At 41.2% G+C, this 22,705-nt stretch overlaps 1 protein-coding gene across 1 annotated transcript in view; it reads right to left on the bottom strand.

The window, feature by feature from the left end:
• The window catches only part of POU6F2 (POU class 6 homeobox 2), a 295,043-nt gene that overhangs the window by 77,852 nt on the left and 194,486 nt on the right, over window positions 1–22,705 (bottom strand). The window contains exon 5 of the mRNA XM_071560682.1: window positions 10,064–10,365. Coding sequence (XP_071416783.1) covers window positions 10,064–10,365 — 302 coding nt within the window. The remainder of the gene's footprint in view (window positions 1–10,063; window positions 10,366–22,705) is intronic.

The following is a 22,705-nucleotide window of genomic DNA, read 5'->3' as shown; positions in this document are numbered from 1 at the left end:
TAACCTTTAATTTTAGGATTAAGCAACTGATTCTCTTTAGTATGGATGGATTTTTTCAAGTGTTAAAGCAAATTTGGTTATTGTATTACGAGCAGGAAAATTAACTTTAGGAAAACCTTTCATTAGTGCATTTGACAGCACAGTGAACAGCTGACAGAAACTTCAAAATATTCAATGTACTTGAAAACAAAATAGATACCAGTTCTGTGTCCTCTGAAGTCAACAGCAATGCCACTGAATTCAGCAGGAGAGTGACTGGGGCTCTGCTACTCCTCCTTCTGAATATTCCTTGCTTTTGTAGCATTACTGTTACAGCAGCACCAAGAAGCCCAGTGCAAGATCAAGGCCTCATTGCATTACACCAAAAAGCTGTAAAAGTTTTCAGTACAGAGTGATCAAACAATGGAGGAAGAATCAACAAAGGAAGAGAAAGACAAAGTGACATCCCAGACAGTGACAAACCTGGGACTGCAGCCTGGTGCTCCTGACTCCAGCAACACATTTACTAGAGCATTTTGCTTCCTGATGCACATTATTTGTCAAAAGAGAATTCAGTAAGCAAAGGCATGACTTGATGATGAGATTAGAGCTAAATATGCAGATTTTATGTGGCAGTAAAAGAATTCCCTCCCCTCCTTTTGCTGCAGTTTTCACTCATGAGAGCTTGGACTGCCAAATTTGGGACTACAGGACTGACATATGTTATCTCTATACCTGCTTGTACATTTGAAGTACCAGTGATTTCCCCCTAGACATATTCTTTGAATGTCTATGGGGAAAACATCAAGGATTTTTAGAATGGCTTGGTTTTCTCAAGTTCTGTTTATTTTTATATTTGTTTTACATGAACTGAAAATTCTGTCAGACACATTTTGATTGCATGGGGAACATGTTTCAGAACCAGGAGACAGCTAAAATGAAGCAAACAAGGAAGCTGCAATTCTGTAAAGTTGGGGAGGGAGAAGAGGGGGGAACCTTCACAGTGGCATACTGAGCTTGCTCCTGTCTTGTTTGAGAGCTCTGAGAAACCCTCTGCCAACTTCCCTGGTAGTGGAGTTAGGTCTTATTACAAAGAGAAAGTTGCAGACAGAAGCAGGATGGAAATGCACACAGCATCTTATTCCAGAGTGGTGATAAGTGGTAAAATCTCAGCCTTTCACAATGCTAATACTGGGGGTTTTTTTCTGCCTCTCCCAGTAGAAAAGGCACTGGGAGTAACAAAAGCATTTTGTTTTCCTCCCCTCTCCTTCTCCCAGCATTTCCCTTTTCCTTCCTAAGATCAAGCCCTGTCCCTGAGGAATTGTACACTGATGGAAACTGCATCCTCATATGAATTCTGTGAATGAGACTGACTTCTCCTTACCTACCCCCTTCTGGATCTTGATGCCAGCACAGCCCTGCCTTTATCCTCTGCCCCAGCTCTCTGCTGTCCTGACTCAGCTCCCAGTCCCCAGGACAGCACTGCCCAAAGTGGGACAGATGCAATAAGGGACAGATGCAATAAGGGACTAAGCACTCCAGGTGGGTTTGGCCACCCAGCAGCTCGAAAACAGGGCTAGAAGGTCACTATGCCAACAATTTTTATATTATCACATTCATTCAGAATCATCTTCTGATGCCAATTCACCATCTCGAGTAGGGAGAACAATTCTGTACTGTGACTGGGCCCATACTTTGGGTTTCCTTTACAGCCTCAGCATTGCTCAGAGATTGGGATCCTCCCAGACCTGACCCGCTTCAGCTGTGCTTTTGCAAAGGATGCAAATATTTCTGTATAAAAACCTTGCAGCAGGGATTGCTGCTTTGAAGAACCTCAGCTCCCTTAAGGACCAAAATGCACCATCACAGTCCTCTTAATACATGATATGCTGTTTTCATTCATCAGTTTTTCTCCTCTGAAAACTCAGCTTTGCCTTTCAATCTCTTCCACAAACATAACCCAGCTTGGTTCTCTAACTGGATTCCTCACAGGGTGTAAGGTCATGTCTAAACTATCCAAAAATAAGTCAAGTTCCTGTCTGTGGGATATTATCTGAAATGATCCTAATTTATCATGTAATTTCTGACACAAATGAAGATGAAAGATGGAATATGGAAATGTTTCAGCAAACAGAAACCTGCATTTGAAAATTATTAAGTGTTTCAGCAGATTTCAAATCATCACCACAAATTAAAATATTTTCAATGTCTTCTTAAACCACCATTTTTGGCAATTCGATATAACTATATATATATATATAAAACTATATACATATATAACTATATATAATATATATATATATATATATAAAGCTGATTCTAAACAAAGGCTATCCTCAGTTCTTTCAATTTCCCCAGTCTGAAATAGAAAATTAAAATGGAATTTTGGACAGGGGAGAAACCAACTTTATGGAATTACATCATTGCTGGGAAAAAAATAAATCATACAGAATATTCCAGAGGTATCACAGTAACAAAATGAAAACTAGGTGTATTTCAGAGGTAAGTCCTATTTTTTCCTGGGAGTAACAGTGCTCAGCTATACTTTCCTCCTTTCTTTCCTTTACTTCATTTCCTTTCTCAGCTGGTGGCAAACTTCATTTCTTGGCTGTGTCCTGGATCAGCAGCAAAAAATACAGTGGAGTTATAAGGCAAGTTGTCCTAAAAATCTCTTCAGCCTTGCTGGTGGAACAAATACTGGGAGACTTGTACAGGGCTTCTCTTTCAGAGGAAAATATTATGGTGGGGCTCCCTTCTAACGGGGATTCAATCAGTATTTAAAAAAAAAGTTATGATAGGTAGTAGAATATAATATATGATAAGCAAACAATTTAAAAATAAATTTTAGGGTCATCAAAGCTCTGTAATATTAAGTCTGGTTGGTTTATTCCTACCTGCTAGAAAGGACAGGGGCTGCTATATGTCCACTTGCTTAATGATCCTAATTTCCTTGTATCCTACCCCACCAGGAGCTCTTGGAAAGAAACATTTTCTGAGTGTGCCGGAGTTGGTAACCCCTGACTTTTTAATTTTCCAGTTTCCACGTAATTAATTGTCGATTACATGAAACAAAAGTAGAAGATGGTGGAGGAAGGGGAAAAACAAAACAAGGAGGATTCGGAAAGCTCATGTTTGCAGTGAAACCCTTTTGATAAAAGGATGTTTTTTCCTTTTGCCCAAATTGTTTCTAGTTGCAGCTCTAAGGTCAGAATAAGCCCAGGGAATGGATGGAAGGAGGCTCCTGATGGGCTGCCTGGAGCTGCCTGGTGTTACAGCTCAGCGTCAAAGCAGCTCTCCTTCCCCTGCCCGCGCCGATGTAACTCACTGGAGTGGCAAATTACATCAGACCTACAGCTGTAACCCGACATTATGATTAATTTGATCAGTAATTTCTCCTGTTTTTCATTTTAATCGGTGTGACTATTCTGCTGTGGCAGGTCTTTCAGATCTAATTAAGATAAATTTCAGAGTAAAAGACTTGGCAGAATTTTCGAGTCAAATCCGAGCGTCAAGTGTGAAGACCTGCAGCACTAGTCAATCAATTCTCAGGCTGTAACTCAGCAATCAACCCATTAACACTTAAGCAAATTTCATAATCTCCAGGCCTGTGCTTAGTTACTCTCTCTAAACATCCTGGCTACCATTAAAAAGAGAAAGTATTACCTTTTTTAACCACCAACAGAATCCATAAGTAGACACTCGGATAGATCTCAGTGATAGTGCCAAAAAAGGCTTAATTTTAAAATATAAAATACAGTTTAACCCATCTCCCCTCCCACCCCCACCCCCCTTTTTTTCCTGGCAGTATCTAGGATCTGAGCAATGTCTTTTAGGTGCTTTTTTGCACAAGGAGCCTCAATGATAAAGCATAAGAGCTATATCCTTTCCAGAATATTCCAGAATTTTTTTCTTGTAGAACTGGAAGCATGTATCAACTTGCAAACATTTTCTTCTTTATTACAAAGACACGAGGGGTATGAAAAATAGGGGGAAATAAAAGAATGCTTTGGGATATTCTCTACTGTCTTTAAAAATTTTTGGAAATATGAATGAAAAAAGAAATTAAGAGAAATGAATGCCAACAGAAGAAATCCACTTGATTTATAAGAGTATCTGAGGGGCTGTGTCTACTTTTTCTGACCTTAAGATCCCCAAGGGTCCTACTCTCTGTCTAGAGAGGCTTTAGAAATAGAAGACCTTATGGGATATGGATCCTTTCCCAAATTTGTTCTGGGAGGGTGTTATTTATTTATTTTCCTGCTTATTAAATATTTCAGTTGCTTTAGGGAGTTTATTAAATGCTCCCATTTCAGAAGTCAGAGCGTGTTGGGCGAACATCTCCACTTTCTCACCTTCAGAGAACTCTTGAGCAAATGGTTTCCTTTATTAGCCGCAGTGTGTGCCCCTTGGGTGCCAATAATGCCAGTTGTTTGGCTGGAAGATTAATTTCCTTTGCTTTAAATGGGAGTCAGACAGCAGGACTCCTTGTGCTCCTGAAAATAGCAGCACCTGCGGAGTGTATTTGGACGGACCAGGCAGACAGTGCTCCAGCTGAGAGGTTTCTTCAGGGAATGGAATGACTTGCTCATAAAGTCTCTCAGAGAACACCCACACATCCCTGCTCTGTTTAAATGCAGAACTCAGCAGCTTTACAGGGTGAAGTCCCAGTGCCTCACAGACCCAAAAAAGCAGGGAGCTACTGGGAGAAGGAAGGCTGCTGAGCAGCAAAGTTCAGATCTATGAACAGTAACGTCTGTGTGACTCACAGAACTACTGAAGTGACAAAAAGAAAAGCACAAAACCAAAGGGAGAGTGCCTGAATCCCAGCAGATTTTGCAAGGGGTAACAATCAAGGGCGTGTGTAGTACCTGAGTCCCATGACTTTCTAGCCAGTGGAAATGTTTACACATGCACTTGCTTGTTCAGCTCATGAAATCACCTTTATCAACCCACAAAAATCTTTACAATACTATAAGAATACACAGAAATCCCAAACTGTGATTAGAACAAGGTGTTCAAACCTTTCTGGCCCTGTTTGAAATGAACAGAGGATGCAATAAGCAAAATACCCTCCACAGACAACCAAGCCCAACTCAATTTAACTGAATGCAGGGGAGTTTCCAGGCTATGAATTCAGAGCTGGGACCCAGGTCTTGCCAGCAGCTTCTGGAGATCCACACAAGAGCAACACTTCAATGAGCTCACTCTAAGCAGGGGATGGACATGAACCTTCCATCTGTGTCACCAGACCTCATGATGTGGATTATCTCACTCTGTCTTGATACCAAAAATGAGAAAATTTTGGACAATGGATTCAACGCACTGCATTTGCTCACCATTGATAAAGTATTCCTTTCTCAGATTGATTAGTGAGTAACTTAGGAACAGACTGAGTCAGACATGGCTCAGTATCATATGCAGAAGAAGGTTAGACAATTCTAGCAAAACAAAACAACACAACTCAGTGGGATTACTGGTGTCATAATCTCGATCAAGTTTTCTTGAAGCCAGGACTCAATAAGCATGAGAAAAATGTGCCAGGTCTTGGATGTGAACACAACCATAAAGACAGACCACGAGTACAGTCCTTGCAAATGCATCCCAACTGCCCTCATCAAACCAACAGAGACTTGGCTGTTACTTCTGTATCTTAAATAGATGCAAATATGTCAAGGTCTCAGGAAACACTGAGATTTCTTCAAAGTTGATTTTTCCTTAATGAGAAGCTAAACAATGAATGATCTTGTGAGAAAGGGAAGGGGCAGTTTGGTTTTTTTTTTTACTACTGCAGGCTCAGACAGCTGTGTACATATTCTCCCTCATTTGCAGCTGAGTGTTTCAGCCTTTCTGCTTTTCTGTTCTCCTTTGTTATAAAAGTGTTGAGTTTCCAAATACATTATTTAAGATTAGTATGAAAATTTAATCTAAAGGAGGTTCTGGTTTTGCTATCCTAGAGTTTGCTATTACTTGGAAGATTTTTGTGCTGTTGTCATCTCCTCGCTTCCCTTCTTCCCTCTTTTTATTGTTACTTTTCTCTCACTCATCACCTTCCCTCAGCTGCAGTTATTGTAGGTAGGTTTCCAGGACAAAAGGGACTCTTCAGGAAAGAGTTCTGAAAATGGTCAGAATAATTTTACAGGAAGAAAATCTCTGGGGGTTTTCCTGTTTGTCTGTTCCTATTCACACACAAACAGAACAGTAGAAATCACTGAGAATTCTTCTTCCCTATAGTGTAACTTTCCCTTTGCAGGTCTGACTGTGAGTACATTCATCTTACCCACACTAAAACATGCAGTCAGTGTCAGCAGCTAACCTTTTTTTGGAGCCAGTTATATATATGATGCTGCTACAAAGTCCCTTATTCTGGTAGTGAAGCAAAATAATTGGGTACTTAGTACCAGGCCCATATGATTTTATACAGCATATAATCAAGTTCTATGAATCCAAAGCTTTAATTGAATGGAAACTCTGTAAGAGGTGCTAACTATCCTTTGAAGCTGCAACAGGCTGGCCACTCAAAACCCATATATTTTCCCCTCTAATAGCACTAAACATGCACAGGCGAAGCATACTTGGAGAACTGAATTTTCCCCACAAATAAAGGTTTCAAAGTCCTCAGCTTACAGCATGAGATAGGCTGTCTTTCACTTCTGAATTCCTTTGCATCAATCAATGGCACAATGAAAGAAGTCAGACTAGGATTATCTTCTTTTCACCATTTGCAAATGAAGGGATGAAACTCTTCTGTCATCTGTCTGACCCACCACTGAAATCGAGCTCAGCTTTGGAAAACTCTTCTCTGTTTTTGTCTTCTGCAGAGAAGGGATGACCTGGCTCTGTGGTGTTTTGCTTTTACCAGTGTAAATCTGGAGCACCATCACTAATGCCAGCAAAGAATCCAGGTCCTGGAACCCAAAGTGAGGTTTTACATCTTTCTACACAATCACTTAAAGACTTCCCTGAAAAAATGCTTTTGTAACTACGATCCAGCCCATTGAACCATGTAAAGAACAGTGATAAAATTCGAGTATTACAGAATAATCTGACAAGAATAATTCTGAGAGTTTTAGCTGGTGTACACTGCACTGGATTATTAATTTCTGATCAGATAGCAAAGTATCTCACCCAAGTATACCTAAGCAAGTCACTTCCATTTAATTTGCCTTCTGAAGGACATGACAGCATCTGTACACTTTGAGATGTAATTGCTGTTATCCTTCAGAGTTTTTTGAAACAAACACAATCATCCTCCTGAATTACTGGCTTTCTATGACAATTTTTTGAGGTTGCATTTTTTTAAACTAATATCTCTCAGACAGATCCTGAATAATGTAAGAGGATGAAGCCCACGAAAAAATCAAGAATTCAGAAATGAAATTTTAGCTGTCAAACTTAGTTGTTCTTTATTCCCTTAATATTCTTCAAACAAACCCCATTTCACTCTAGTTCATAAAGAACATTACCTTAGAGGCTATAATATCTCTGAATGTTTTTCTAGGCTGATTTTTAAGTTAGAGCATTGAACATTAAAAACAACCCACATTCTAAACAGCTATTATAAGGAACTTCTGCCAAACTGTGCTCCCCATTTTTGTTTTTTTTTTCAATGTTTGTGTGGAAGAAAGTTATTTCAGATGCAACTATCAGGATAGATGTAAAGGGGTAAAACAGCCTTTCTCTGTGGGATTTAGAACAGAAAGACAAATTTCAGGGAGGAGGTCTTACCACTGCTCTGATTTACAAAAGCACCCAAACAACCAAGTATAAAGTGCAACAGCAGTTCCTCTGGAAATATTATTATTATTATTATTATTATTATTATTATTATTATTATTATTATTATTATTATTATTATTATTATCACCATCATCATCATTACAATATAATGCATATTTATATGTCTCAGCATTCTTGGCAATATGACAGAGCATTCTTTAAGTTCTTAATTATTTCTTTAGGAAGTTTGAGAAGTATTACACTTGCTGTAGAAGGTCAAAGTACTGACCCTACACACATTGCCTAAGGTGAGGATGTGGGACTGTGCTGAATTCTGGCTTCTCCTCTGGATGTCAGTACACAGCACATTTGGGAACAAACTTTGGGGTTTTGTGGCTATTTAAATGATGAGGATCAGAGAGGAAAGAACATTAAAAATACGTATCCCATAATTTATTAGTAACTCTTTAATGCTTAGCCAGAACTGACAGCAAATTCCTCTCCTGCTGTGCTGGAAGTGTCCCAGTCCCACAGCTGGCTGAGCTGAGCCCAGGGGAAAAGGCCAGACCTCTCACACTGGTGTCTTCCATTAAGTCTAATCTTTATTCCATAAATTTTAGGGGACAGCATTTGAACTGAAACTGCCTCAGAATATTTGGTTCCCTCCTTTCCCTCCTGCTCAGTCTGCCACATCCAGACTTCCCTCACAAGGGTAATTGTGACCTACAGAGACATGCCAAGGTGTCTGAGTAGGAACATTGTCACTGGCACCTACCATGCAAGCTCTTACTGACTTTCTTTGTACAACTGCAAAGGAGAGGTGACCCAGGGAATTAGCAGTGCAAAGTGCTCCTAGTGCCCTGTGTCACAGATGACAGGTGGAAATACTCAGATTCAGGTGTGATTTACACTGGGACCAGAGTCTCTATGAGAGCTAAGACTTCAGATTCAGTGTCAGTACAACCCTCTTGAGGTATTAATGTGTGCACTTGCTTTGTTTGTAAAAACGACTTATGAAGCACAGTGTTTAGCAGGCATGCAGTGTCTACAGTCAATGTGCACACATTACAGCTGTACCAAGACAACGAAACGCAACAGAAGCTCTGAAAATATTTGTGTCTCTGTCTGTCAATAATCTGCATACAAAGGATTCCCAAAGCACTCACTAGCATGATAGACTGGGCATTAAGTGATGCATAAGTAGCCCTTAAGACAATACACAGAAGAAGTTTTAGAAACATTATTCTCTACTGTAAGAAAAAGCTCAGCAGGCAAGGACACATCTCTTGCAGACTTTTAAGTCTATTATCTAAACCATTAAAAAAAATCAGATTTGATGCAATTTAGTTGAAGCTCAGATTAATGCAGGTTTCAGTGGCCACACAGCAAACACAGCTTCTTGTAAGCCAATTCCCTTAATTGTCTAAAAAAGGATTGTTTAATTATTAACCTAATGCGTTTTATTTCTGCAGGAAATGGAGCCAAATCCATCAGGGTGGATAAAACATTTAAAGTGGTGTCTTAAAATTTAGAGAATAAAATGAATAGAGACTTTGCTGATTTCTAAATGCAGTTTCACTGCCTGGTGAGTGGGACTCCACTCCCATCACAATCTGCCCTGGTGTTCAGAATCATATTTATGGGTCCAGTCAAAGCTATTCTTGCATGATGTGAGTACAGCTCAACATGTAGTGCAAGCACATCCAACTTAACAACACAGGACCCCTGAATCAGAGGCACTCCTTCTGCCAGGAGTTCCAGGATGGGCAGAGCAGAGCATCAGTATGGGTGCCACCATGTCACTGGAGTGAGCATCTCTGAAAGGCACTGACTGGCATCCTCAGCTTGGAGTCTGTACTGAGAATTCCAGTAGAACTATTTAATTCTGTAAAAATCAGGACTGTGGTTTCAAGAGGAGGGATAACCCATCCCATCCATCCCTTGCACATGCCCCCCAGCAGAAGCTCTATTTCTTTTAGGGACAGCCAGGATCATTGCTGATGAACCTGTTGTCCTCTTAAGTTATCAAAAAGGGTGACTGCTGGGCAAATGCAATTTGCAAATGTCACATGATGAATCTGTGGAAAAAAGTAAAGGGTTTTCTATGGGTTTTGCAATATGAACTTTAAAGAGCAAAAGACACATACTCTTCAGAAAACAACAACCTAGAACCATCACTAGGTATGCTTCTCTGGCTTATCAGGCCCTTGAGCTGTTCTAAGCCTAATGCCTGTAAGGATTAAGCAAAACAAGGTAGAATTTCTCAGTCTGCATGGACAAAAGGTATACCCTTCACTTGATTTCCCCTTGCAGTGAGAGAGAATGCACTTGCTGTTGGAGTGTTAGAGATTTTTACGTAGCGACCTACCTGCAATGGATTTGGTGACGTGAGAGGAGATGGAAGGCCATGCCCTGGTGACTGGCTGGGTTTCTGGGGGGAGCTGGAGGACTGTGGGGTCGCAGGAGGTTGGCTCTGGCTCTGGGACTGCGTTTGGTTGTGCTGTGAAGCTGCTGCTGGCTGTGGCTGGGACTGCTGGCTCTGCTGGGCTGGCTGTGGAGGCTGGGACTGCTGGCCTTGCTGCTGCTGCTGGCTTTGCTGCTGCTGCTGTTGGTGCTGGAGCTGCTGGAGATGCTGAAGCTGTTGGAGCTGGGAGTTCAGGGATGAGGTAGCTGTGAATTGGAGAGAGGCAAGGGAGTTATGCAAGTTTCAGTAATACCTCTTGTGTTAAAGATACTCTGGATTAAATTCTGGTTCTGTTACCCTGGGGGGCAATGCTGCTCACTGAGGACAGCTGGCCTCAAACTCCAGGATGTGGCAGGAAATTGTTCCCATCAACAATAGCCTGTGGTTCTGCCAGTGTAATTCTGTGCTAAGACATGGATTTCACTGGTGGCAATGAAAGCAAACCTTAGAAAGGGCTACAGGTCTGCCCACAGGATGGGGATCAGGGCTGACCAGCAGTCTCTGCTCAGACAAGATTACCAGTGAAACCAATGGGAACGTTACCTGCCTAGAGAAGAGGTGAACAGGTTGTCACTGCACACACTGTAGTCAGAACTCATAAAATGAACTGGTGCTGTTATATAAAGGAGGACAAATCCATAGTTGGAAAATAAAGGATGCTCTGAAAACTGCTTTGTCATGTCATTATAGAGCAAGTATCAGGAAATAAAACATTCAGCTGTGAAATTTCTTGTGCAATGCTTGGGCAGCAAAAATACTCAATGTGTGTGTCTCTGAAATAAGAACTGCTCACATCTAAAAGTGATAAATTCCCTCTTGTGACTTGCACTGCTCATTTACTCCTGGGAGTAAAGGTGTTTTGCTGACATGTGCTCCAAATATGAGGCTTGGCAATGAGTGGCTCACATCAACCTGCTGGCACAGAAAAGAAAACCTGATTTCCCAGAGACACTTTCCAATTGACTAGGGCATCCATTCCATTCAGGAAGGCAGGAAGTGTGTCAACAAGGATGTCACCCAGGAAGAACAGCTTTGAGCAGCAGGAGCCTGATGCTTTCTAGGGTTTTGCCCTGAATAAGTCACCTGGGGCTCCAGTTATCCCCACTTTAACCAACTTCTCAGGGGTTGTGTTAGTGAGGTATAAGATCCCAAGTGGGACAGCTTGCAAGGTCACTACACTATTTTTCATTCTCTACACTGCTTTGCCAATATCACCCTGTATTCTAATTGCCATCCACAGAAACCAAAGTAAACTGGGAATGGATCAAATTTGTTATTTCCAAAATGGCATTCAGAATTCATGGCCAGAAACTCTGTTCATCAAGTTGTTTGTGGGCTGGCAGATAAAGCCAAGTCATCTCCACTTTCTTTTCATGCTGACATCCTTATTTCAGCTCTCTGGATGTCTGTGCCTTGGGGTTGAACCAGAGGTCTTGGTACAACTTATGAAATCAATGAGCCATAAACTGGAATAAGAAAAAAAAAAGAAAAGAAAATGGAGAAAGATGAGGCAGAATGGGCAAGCCAGAAAAGGCTGTATGAAGGAAAAGGGTAAGGCTTGATAGAAGAGCTGTTGGTTATCCATTCCTGTAGTCATAGCAGCCCTAAATTTTCTTTCAATAGATGTGGGAATCAAACTACAAATATGCCTTTACAAGAATTATAGCTGTGTGTATGTGACTTCAACAAAGAACTTGAATAATTCAGAGAAGGAGGACTGGTAACACCAATATATTTCCATTAGGAAAGTTACTCACAGAAGTTTTGTGTTTCAACATAAAACAGAGTGACCATCAGACTAAAAACATGTGTGGAATCTCACAAAAGAAATCACTCTGGAGAAGTAAGGGTGCACTGCCATCAATTTCCTGGAGAGAATTTGTACCTAAATGCCCCAAAGCCAAAAGGGTAGTAAGTGGGAATATAATCTAAGGCATAAGAAGGTGTGTATACAAGACAGCAACTGCATGGATGAGTATCAATCATAGCATGAAGCATCTCAAATGCAAAGAAAACTATCCACCAATTCTATCTGTAGGTATGTACACAGAGGCAGAAAAGACCCTTTCCATTCCCATGAGGAAAAAAGAAATAGAGATCAGCTCTTTATCCTGTGAAGGCCATTTCTTGACCTGCGATAGCTTAGCAGAATGGACAAGCTATTGATAACCAGAACCAAGACTTCAAACAAAACAGACCCTTATTGCATGCACAGACCCCGACAGAGAAATGAATTAAATGACATCCCACAGAAACATAACTTCTAATCCACACAGCCCATGGAGAGGAACGAGGGCTCGTTTTACATTCTATGAGCACAGTTGGACAGGATGAGAGAAGTAGATGTAGAAGTAGAAAGCTTTGCCTTCAGTACTGCTCAATGCTTAATTGTTGGCGAATGCAGGAACATGGATATCTCTACAATCCACTTCTGTACTGGAAATGAAAACATTCTTGCTGGGGTGCAAGGTACTCCCTGAAGGAAAATCTTGTTCATGGAGAGAAGTTACTTCATGGAAAAGTTTCCAAGTTCATTGCCAGCAACTGTACAAAATTATTCAAATAACATCTTGCGTTTTCATATAATTCCTTTGAAAAGCCTCTCCAAAGCCTATCATCAAGCTGATCTTTAAATTGCATGGAAGTGGCTTAGTGTTTAATGTGCTGTTGCTAAACGAACAAAGAAGGAACTGGAAGAAGGACTGTTAGTTCAGCAAAGGCATTCTCAAAGCCCCACAGTAGGTGTGCTGCCAGGTGGCTTTAGGGCTCTGGCCCCTACCTGCAGCTGGTGCTCGTGCTGCTGGATTGCTCTGCCTCTCACAGTGCCAGTGCCATCCACAGCAGGGCTTGTGCCATGTTATTGTTTGCAATCCAATCCAGCCCAAGTCCCCGAGCTTGCTTGCATAGCTCATCCATTATAAATTGTATACCTGTCTAGCATTTGTCACTCTCAGCAGAGCTTGGAGTCTGATGGAATTTCAGGTGGTACAACAGTGCTGTGCCTGCATGTATAAAAGATAACATGCACTGCCTACCTCACAGGAGCCTTTTTTATGACTTACTGGCAAACATCTGGGTAAAACTTTGACATATTTAAGTGACAAGTGCCTACTTGCTTTCAGAATTGCACTCAAGAATTAAAAAGGCTTGCAAAGAACTGAAGAAAGTTCTTTCAGTCATTAAAAAAGTCAACATAAAGTACATCTCTTTAAAAGGGAAACAACTAACTCAAAATACATGCAAGATATGAAAAAAAAAGAGGAAAATCCACAAACAGTGTGTGACATTTCAACTTTTCTAAAGAAAACTACACGTTTAATAGGTGGCAGGGATGTATATGAGGTATCCAAGAAGACAGGAAGAAGAACTAATACCTACAAAGAAACAATGGCACCAGGGGGTTTCAAAGCTGAGTTTTCAAACCTGGGGCTCAACTAGAATTTCTTGGTTGCCGCAGTGCCAGGGCAGAGTTCCCATTGGATCATCCCATTCCAGTGGATGAAATTGCTCTGAGGGTTTCTCCCCAGAGCTGGGAAAGGCTCCCCCTGCTCCCAGCCCACCTGAGCCCCCGATGCGTCGCAGCCACGAAGGAAGGATGGCCGGAGACCAGGAGGTTCCATGGCAGAAGAAGCAAAGTCTGCTTGAACGCCTCGTTTATATAATCTCAGGCAGGGAAGGTTCTGGAAGGGTGGGCGGTACCAGGCTTCCTATTGGTCGAGGGACATGCAAATGAAGGGTCAAAAATGGACCAATAGGGTAAAGTGGTGGACCGTTACCACCAATGATGGAACAAGTATAACAACCAATCAGAGAACAGGGATAAGAACGAATGAGGATACAGAACTTTAACCAATGGGGAGAAATGGCAGGAAAGAAACCCTAGGGGATTGTGGGAAGAAGAAACTTGGATAGGGGATGACTAAGGGAAAATGCAATAGGGAAGACATGTTTGTGATGCACTTTTTATCACACCACTGATGTTGATATATCAGTTGTAGGGGCACTGGGGTTTGTAGAGTCCACGTCCTCGTAGACCCAGTGTAAAATATCATTAGAGGCACTTTGTAGAGTTTGCGTCCTCGTACCCCAACGCTTGTAATACTCTTGTCATTTCACAAAACCTGAGTCTGCTCCCACAATCCCATGGTTAACCATCCCACTTGGAGCAGATTATGCTTAGCCACAGTATCAAAGCATTTACATTAGAATAAAAGATATGCAGTCAAGTCATGCAAATGGATGTCAAGAGGCAGTGAAAGCAAACTTTCTGATCTCCTTGGGCATCTACTTCTCTACTTGTCACAGACCTCAGGCCAGTTAAAGAATTAGGGAAAGGTTTGCCCTAAGGAACACACTCTTCCTTGCCTTCCTTTGGCAGATACTGCAGGCACAATGGTGCAATGCATTTCCAATGTTTGCACAAAATGTGGTGTTGCATATTCTGTTTCTCTGCTGGTTACCTGCACAGGAAACTGAAATGAAACTCAAAGGAATCTCACTCTGTCAAGGAAAATGTTGCAATGGGAAAAAGTCACCTCTGATGCAACCACGCTGAAAGAACCAGTCTGATCCACAACGAGGGAATGACTGAGCCTTTGTCTCAGGGGGAAACTGAAAAGGCTCTGTCTTCTATTCCTAATCCTCACTGTATCAACTGAAAGCAGTGGCAATTGCCTGCTGCCTCTGGCTAGCATATTATGACACAAGAATGGAATATCCCTAGTTATATTTTAAATAAAAACATACATTCTACAGTTTAATCACAATCCTCCAAAAAGCAAGGAACATAAGTAGGCCCACGAATGTTTATATAATCAAAACAATTTAAAATTAGGACCCTTTTTTCAGCACTCCTTCATAATATAAACTCATATTCTTAAGACCTCTACAGTGCTTGGCAGAAGATCAAATTAATGTTCAGGGATTCAGTTTATATCTAGAATCCACTCTTGTGAATAAGCTTCACATAATGTCTGATTTATTTCATTAATGTTTTGTGCATGTTTGTTTCTGTGTAAAGAGGGAGAGGGGGCAGGAGGAGTAAGAACCAATTTTAGCTTACAAACTGCTGTGCTGCTCCAGCCTCCAGCCTCCCATTTACATAATTGCATAGTTGTTCTTCAGTGCCTTGATACAACATACAATGGACTAAAAAGAAGAAAATCATACATTAAACCTTTTCCTGTTTGACTGAGCACAGGACTTGACTCTTGCCATTTCAAGGGCTTAATGCCTTTTTCCACTTCCCCAGTAATGGAGACTGGATTTGCATTGCCTTAAACTGAAAAGTGTAACTAACTTAAGCATCTGGGCTGCCTCTGAACTGACATGGCCTGCTTTGCTTTTTCCACCCTGTTGTTTCTCTTCTAATGAGGTTTATGCCTTTCCTTCCTTTGAAACAGATTTCTGAGGATTGACTACACACTGAACAACCTAATGCAAGCCCGTGTTTACATTCTCTCCCTCCTGGGTAATGAGGGGTAGGTTAGCCAAATACCCCAAGTGGCTCTGCATATGCTCCAATTTTCTTTTTGAGAGAAAAACAGAAGCTCTTTTGAATATGTTAACATCCTCTTTGTGAAAAAAAATCCCTGAAGGGTTGGACTTGTGGCTGAAGAGATTAGTAATGGGATACAGAGCATATTATTTCTAAATCACTGGTTCAAATCCAGCCTAGGTCAATATAAGGAAAAGAAGGAATTTTGCTATAATGGTGCTTTTGCCCGTTTCCTACTTTATAAAGAAAGCATTAAAGGTATAGAAGTTGTATTCACACAGATCCCCAGGGAGAGCCTGCACTGGAGGCAGTTGCCACACAGTCAAGGTAATAAACTGAGGCACTCCAAATATCTAACAAGGAAGATCATCAAGACTTTGGCCTTGTATGGCATCAGCTGACACCTTTATTTGCCCTTTCAGCAGAGAGGACAGAAGGAGTAAGGAGACCAAATCATCTCCTCATTCCTAAAGGTGGTCCCTCAAGGTTGCAGGACACAGATGGGTTATGGGCAGTAACTTGCACAGCCAATGCTCCTCTGTACCAAACCTGCAGATAAACAGAGGGCTTCGCTTCCTTTGTCTTATCCAGCATCTTTCAGGAGCACTAAATTCACTGTAAAGAATGTAGGCAGTAAAAAGGAAGTATTAAGAAGAAAACCATCATAATTTATATGGTGCCTGTGGTGTCTCCACGTTTTGATGAATACTGGAATTTCCCTGAAAAATGATCCACTGCATTAAATAAATCTGACACTTTTTTTTCCCCTACCAAACCTTAAAATGCACAATAATGCACTAAAATCTTAAGGAAGAAAAAGGAAGAAAAAGTTGTTCTAGGTAGAGAGCTTGACTAAGTACAAGAGCAAGTATATTTGGAATAATACCCATTTTGAGATAATCTAGGGGCTATTTTCCTCTAGTTTATGACAACACTCTGTGAGTAAAGTTCCCTGCGTGTATTGTAAAAATTGCATTAACCTATTTAAAATGCCCAAAGGCAAGAACAAGCTGGAGAAATTAGACTTTAATAAGCCATTTGCTTCCTCAGTTCAAATGGGACCTTAGGTTTCACATTGTACAAATGGCTGAAACATTAACTGGAGTCAGGGTATCATCAGGACACGGGGGATCAATCAGAGAGCTGGCTTGGGACTCTCATGCAAAGACAGGCAATTAAACACAGTATGACAGCAGTATAAGTGTTTGAATGCCAAAGTCTGTGTGTCAAGCAAGCAAGGCGTAGATCTGGTAAATTCCTAATTTTACCAGCCAGATTTTTTTGGTGAAAACCTGACTCTCCCAGAGATTAGGGGTATGATAAGGTATGTCAGATAAAAGCAGTTTTCTAGTAACAGGGTGCAGAATTGATCTCTGATTGTCTAAGAACAGAGTAGTGTTAAAATAGTACATCAGTTTGCGTGACATGGTATTCCTACAGATTGGATTTCCAGACCAGACAGAGCCTGTAACGATGTCCTATGGACCAGAATTTAGGAGAACCCCCAATTTCTTGGGAAAAATTCTTCAGGATTCCTTTGAAAGAACTTAATTTACAGGGAAAAATTATCATCTAAAACCCAACAGAACCCAATATAAGATTTCACAGCTGAAGGGATATGGCAGGGAACAGATGAATGACACAAATAAGTTTGAAACAACAGTCTGCTGACTCAGAGAACAGTGACCATGACTTACAATGGACGTCAGACAAAGTGTGGGCACTCTCTGCACATACACCCTTTAATGAGAGGAACTGCAGCTTATCTTTGCTCTCCTTGACTTTTTCAGATGCTCTGATATTGATGGGAACCATAACTTCAGTGGCATTCGCACAGACTAAGTGTTTGATGTGCCTTGAAGTAGCACTACCTGTGAAGAAAGTAGTGCAGCTCCAGGAGCTCAGAAGGGGTGGTCCAGAATCCTGTCCTGCAGTTCAGAGAGTCACAGGACTCCAGTCCACCAGGTACCCTGCCATTTCTCCTGGAAAGGTGGCTATGTGAGGCTTTGCGGCAAAGTCTTGGCAACAGGAGCTTGTTGAACTGTCTAGTAGCTTCAAAGAGTGATTTTGCATTATTTCAGGTAACAGATCTGCAGCTGCATCTTCTATAATTGCTTATGGCAAATGGCTCTTCTGACAAAGAAATATTTATCCAGGTATAGCTTCAGCAATGCTTCTTTGAAGATCAGGAATTACAAGAAGTCCCTTCAAAGAGTCTTTGAAGTGAGTCATGTTTCCTTAACTAAAAGTGAAGTTCCTGTAAGTGAAATGTATGGTGTGTTTTGTGCATGCATGTGTTTGGGTGGTTGGTTTTTTTAACAATGCAATTGAAAAGTGGATCAAAGTCTTTGTGGTTTAAAAGGTTGGAGCTTGTGGAAGTGTCCTGAGAATGGCAAGGGACAATGTCACATCCCCCCAGGCTCGACCAAGGGAAGCAACAGAGGCTCTTGTGCCCAGTAGATGACTTGGTGTGATGGGTTGCTTTCATCTCTCCCCTTCTCATTATAACTGTGTTTCCATCATTTTTCATTTCCAGTCTTTCATGAAAGCAGGTAGACTTGAGACTGTTTTCTACTAAGAACTCCAGGATTTAGGCAGCTGTAAATTCTGTGCCCAGTGCACAAATTCCAGCCAGAAAGTCAACTGCGCAGCAGTGACAAGAGGCCGTGGAATGACTCAGAGAACAGCAAAGAGTACACTATAAGGAGAAAGGGAAACAAATGCAGCTCAGACCACTTGTTTTCTATATAATCAGTAAAACTACAACAGCAAGTACAGGAACCAGGTGCAAGAGCAGCAGTTCTACCTTGCTTGAACACAAATTCTCTAGTGGAGCAATGACTTGGACTTCAACCTTGTTGAGGCCCTGATTTTCTCAATATAGCCTTGAACTGGTTTTACCAAGACATGAAGAAGTAAAAATAGTAGCAACAGGGCAAAAAACGTGGGGAAGAGGAAAAGCAAAACAAAACATGTGGCTGCAATGCCCTTAGTCCCATTCCTCACCAGTTGGAACACATGAGCAGTAGTACCATATTGAACATGGCATTATTCTTCGTCAGTCACCAGAGAATAAAAATGGACTAAAGAAGTTTCTGTGAGTGACACAAGGTATGGCTTAATAGCTGTGGTACAGAACCACCCTGGAGCACAGGTCAGCAGGGTGGTGAGGGGGTGCTGTGCTGGGGGCTGTGGTGTCAGGACGTGAGCAAATCACGGAGGTGTCCTGTCTACAGACAAGGGACCAATGTCTCTCTGGACTGTGCAACTCCCTCCATACAGGTAACTGTAGAAGAGCTGGGAGATGAACTTTAGCCTGATAACCTGTCATACCACTGGCCACTCCTGAAGGTTTGTACCACGAGCAAGGTACATGAGGTTTTCCTGCTGTTGACTCACAGTAGCTCTATTTTGCTGTCTTTAAGAGTCTTCCTGGATATGTATTCTATGCCATGCATAGATGAGAACACTGTACTTAGTTGTGTGCATTTCCAAACACACCACAAACTACCCAGCCATTTTCTTTTTGTGATATTTGACTACAGGTCAGTTTGGGGCGATCTGCCTGCATGCCTGTTTCGAGTTTATTTTACTTGCAGAGAGGCTTAAACCAAAGTTACCTAGTAGTTAAGCAGTGGTTCTGGACTGTGCATTTGCTACAGGAGGACTGACTGCTCTGTTTTAATTTGCAGTAAAAGAGGGTGGCTGAATATCAGCCTCCTTTCCTGTCTCTACAGCTCAGCAGCCAAACATGTTGCTGCTCCAGCCACTAATCCTGGCTGGGCTGTGCTCCATATCCATCACCCTGGCACAGCAATAGGGAACCAGCTGCTCTTTGGGTGACCATGTGCTCCCACCCACCTTTCCTGCTCGCTGTTCAGACAACCAACCTGGCTACTCAAAGAGCTCCACTGCTCATCAGCACAGAATTGGTGTGGGACATTTAAGGAGAAGATCTGATGCCAATCCTGAATCAGTCACACTCCTATGTTAGGATAAGCTCCATGCACGGCTGGAGGGAAGGGCTGGAGGGTCCAAAAAAGCCCACTCAGTGCACTGCCCACTTCATGGCTTCCAAAAGCAGCCCAGGAAACCCCATGCTTTGGATATTTCATACATTTTTATACACTGAAAAAGTAGAGGTTACTCGCAGGCCTTGGAACAATCTCCCTTTAGATCCTATTCTGTCTATCAAGCAGCTTCTTCAAGATTAACTTGAATTTGAAAGGAATACACAGCAATTAATAAATTCTTCCACTTAAATAATGTTTTTACTCACATGGAGCAGGAGTCCTTAGTTATAGAAAAGTCCAAAAGCACAGATTTACAATTGCCAAAAAAACCTACTTAGCAGTAATTCACTATTTATGTGCACATATTCAGTCAGAAGAGAATATTGCTGCCCTTCTGATGCAGTAACTAGTACCTCATTACCCCTACCAATGAAAATACGTGTTTCTTCAGACCAGGCAATGGAAGAAAAGCTGAATGTGGTTGCTAATCAGTGATTCTCCAAAAAACAGGAAGATAGTCTCTGCCTTCCTTAAGGCAACATTGTGGTTATTTGAATATTCAGGATAATGAAATATTTTAAATAAGGGTTTAGGTCTCCTCAGCTGCATGTTAGCTAAGCCCAACCTGAATGACACCACAAAACACTGGCAATGTCTGTTATCAATATTAAATACACCTGCTGCTAATGTTATCCTTTTAAGAATAACAACAAAATCCTCCAGAACTTGCTCTAAAAATACAGAAAATTCATAAGAGAATGTACCCTAACAGGTATATTTTATTCATCCTACACAAACATACTGGCAGTGATGCATTTAGGTTGTGTGAAGTTTCCAAATAACCACTATTATTTTCTCTTAAAATTTTCTTCTGTTGCATTTAACCTTTCCATAAAAGAATTCTAAAGTTAAATTTTAAGTGTGGACACTTCAGAAAAATTGTCACGATAATGAAAACATTGATCATCACGTGGAATTATTGCTAATGTGTAGTCATAGATAATGATGTTTGGTGGGGGAGGGAGGGCAAGAGGAGAGAATTTGCTGTTCAGAAATTTCCTTGCCTTTGAAATGAGTGGATTTCTCATCCTCCTGTGGAATCCCACGGACAGGTACATTTGAAAATAACACACCAATGCTGGGCAAACACCATTACCAGATTCACTGCACTCCCCCCATTAAATAGAGATAAGCTTGTTTCAAAATAGTGCATTTAAATGAAAATTCTGGACCACTCATCAGTACAAAACGAGGAAACACATGTCCGTGCTGATACAAGATCCAGCTTTTTGCTTAGATTGACTTCTGATTTAAAAAGTTAGTGGCAAAAATGCTTCTCAAGCAGGATGAACTTTCTATCATGGCAACTGAGAACAAAAGCTGGCACAGTTAGTGCACATGGAAATCTGAAACCACTATTTTAAATTTGTTTTGCCAAGTTTTAACTAAGTAGATACAAAAAACTGTTCCTTTCATTTTCAGTGCCAGGGATTTTGTCTTTCCTCTGTTGATTTTAATAGCTCGCTCAGAAGCTTGGAAATTAATGTTTCTTCCATCATCAGTTTAAAACTTTTCCATTTGCCAACTATAAATGTTTTTTCTACTGTGTGTTTTCAGTGAAGCTGAAATGAAAAAGCTTTGATTTTCCCATCCAAGTGCCAGGGAGCGTGGGGCAAACCATTCTTTCATCTCCATCCCTGAGACAGAGCCAGCTCCAGTAACACGTAACCACAACATCCCTCCACTCTTTCTCTCTCTCCCACGGTCTGCAAAAAGAAGGCAATTTTTGGACTCAGGTTTGTCTAAAGACTACCTGGACAGACCAGCTCTACAGAGACCCTGCATTCTGCAGGGGGTGGCCATTCAAATGGCCATCATCATGTCCAGTCCTTCTAATACAGAGCCCTCTCTTTGGGCAGATTGGGCCCCAACAGCTTCTTTTCTTGCCCAGCTGTAGACATTTACTTATTTATAGCTTATGGAACTGTGATGGCACTTCAGCAACCCTCACCTTTGAACAGGGAACTCAAGCAAATGCAAATTTAGCTCAGCATTATCCTCAGAAAATATTATTCATGTGATTGTGGGCAAAAGCAGATGTGCAAATTCCTCCCTTTATTTTTTCAGGAATGTTTAGGCATACTTTTTGACAATAGCTACCCAATCACTAGACTCTTGAGAACTGCATCAGAAAAACATCTAAAAGATAAGACCCATAAGTGAAGGCAAGTGTTCTGTAAGCAATCATCCAGCATAAAACATTTCATTCTGAGCTTTGCAGCATACTCTGCTGACCATTTAATGTATTTGGATTATGGATCACATAGATTTCCAATTCATAAAGAAACTAATGCCAGGGAAGCATCTGATGCTTTAAAGTTGTGCACTGGAGAATTAAGAGGAGAAGCCAAGAACATCAGACCTGTGTCAGTACCAACAAAACCAGAAGTAACTTTTGTGGGTTTTTTTATAAATTTATTTTTGGTGTGCAGTGTTCTTAAATAGATTAATTCTAGCAGCCCTTAATTATCTCAGCCAGTGTTACACATCTGATCTTGCATGTCTGACTTCAGGCAAAAATCTCTCAAAATGTGTGGCCTGGGAATGAATAGGGAGCACATGGCACAGAGCAGCTCCCTCCTGCTGCAATCCAGAACGGTGCCACTGCCTTACACACTGAGCTGCAACTTCAACCTTCCCCCAGAACACTTTAATCAGAAACCACTTTCATAATTTGTAAACACTGCCAAATGTTTGATTCCAGGCTGTTTAAGTGATCAAACCTTTGGGTGGAAAATAAAATAAATAACAATCAAACCATCAAACAAAGAAAGCAGTTATAAATAATTAAACGTGCTGTACTGACACACACTATTCCCATCTGGATGTTGTGCTTCCAAGATGTAAAGTACTAATTAGGAAAAAAAAATTAAAAATATCCTGTGTGACAGAACAAGTCAGGTCAGAAACAGGAACTCAGGAGTGTTACAGGTGAAGATCAGCACTGAGAACCCACCTCCTATTTCTGAACCCACC

This window comes from Pithys albifrons, chromosome 7, assembly GCF_047495875.1.
Source record: "Pithys albifrons albifrons isolate INPA30051 chromosome 7, PitAlb_v1, whole genome shotgun sequence".
Lineage (NCBI taxonomy): Eukaryota > Metazoa > Chordata > Aves > Passeriformes > Thamnophilidae > Pithys > Pithys albifrons.
This window is presented reverse-complemented; position numbering and strand designations above follow the sequence as displayed.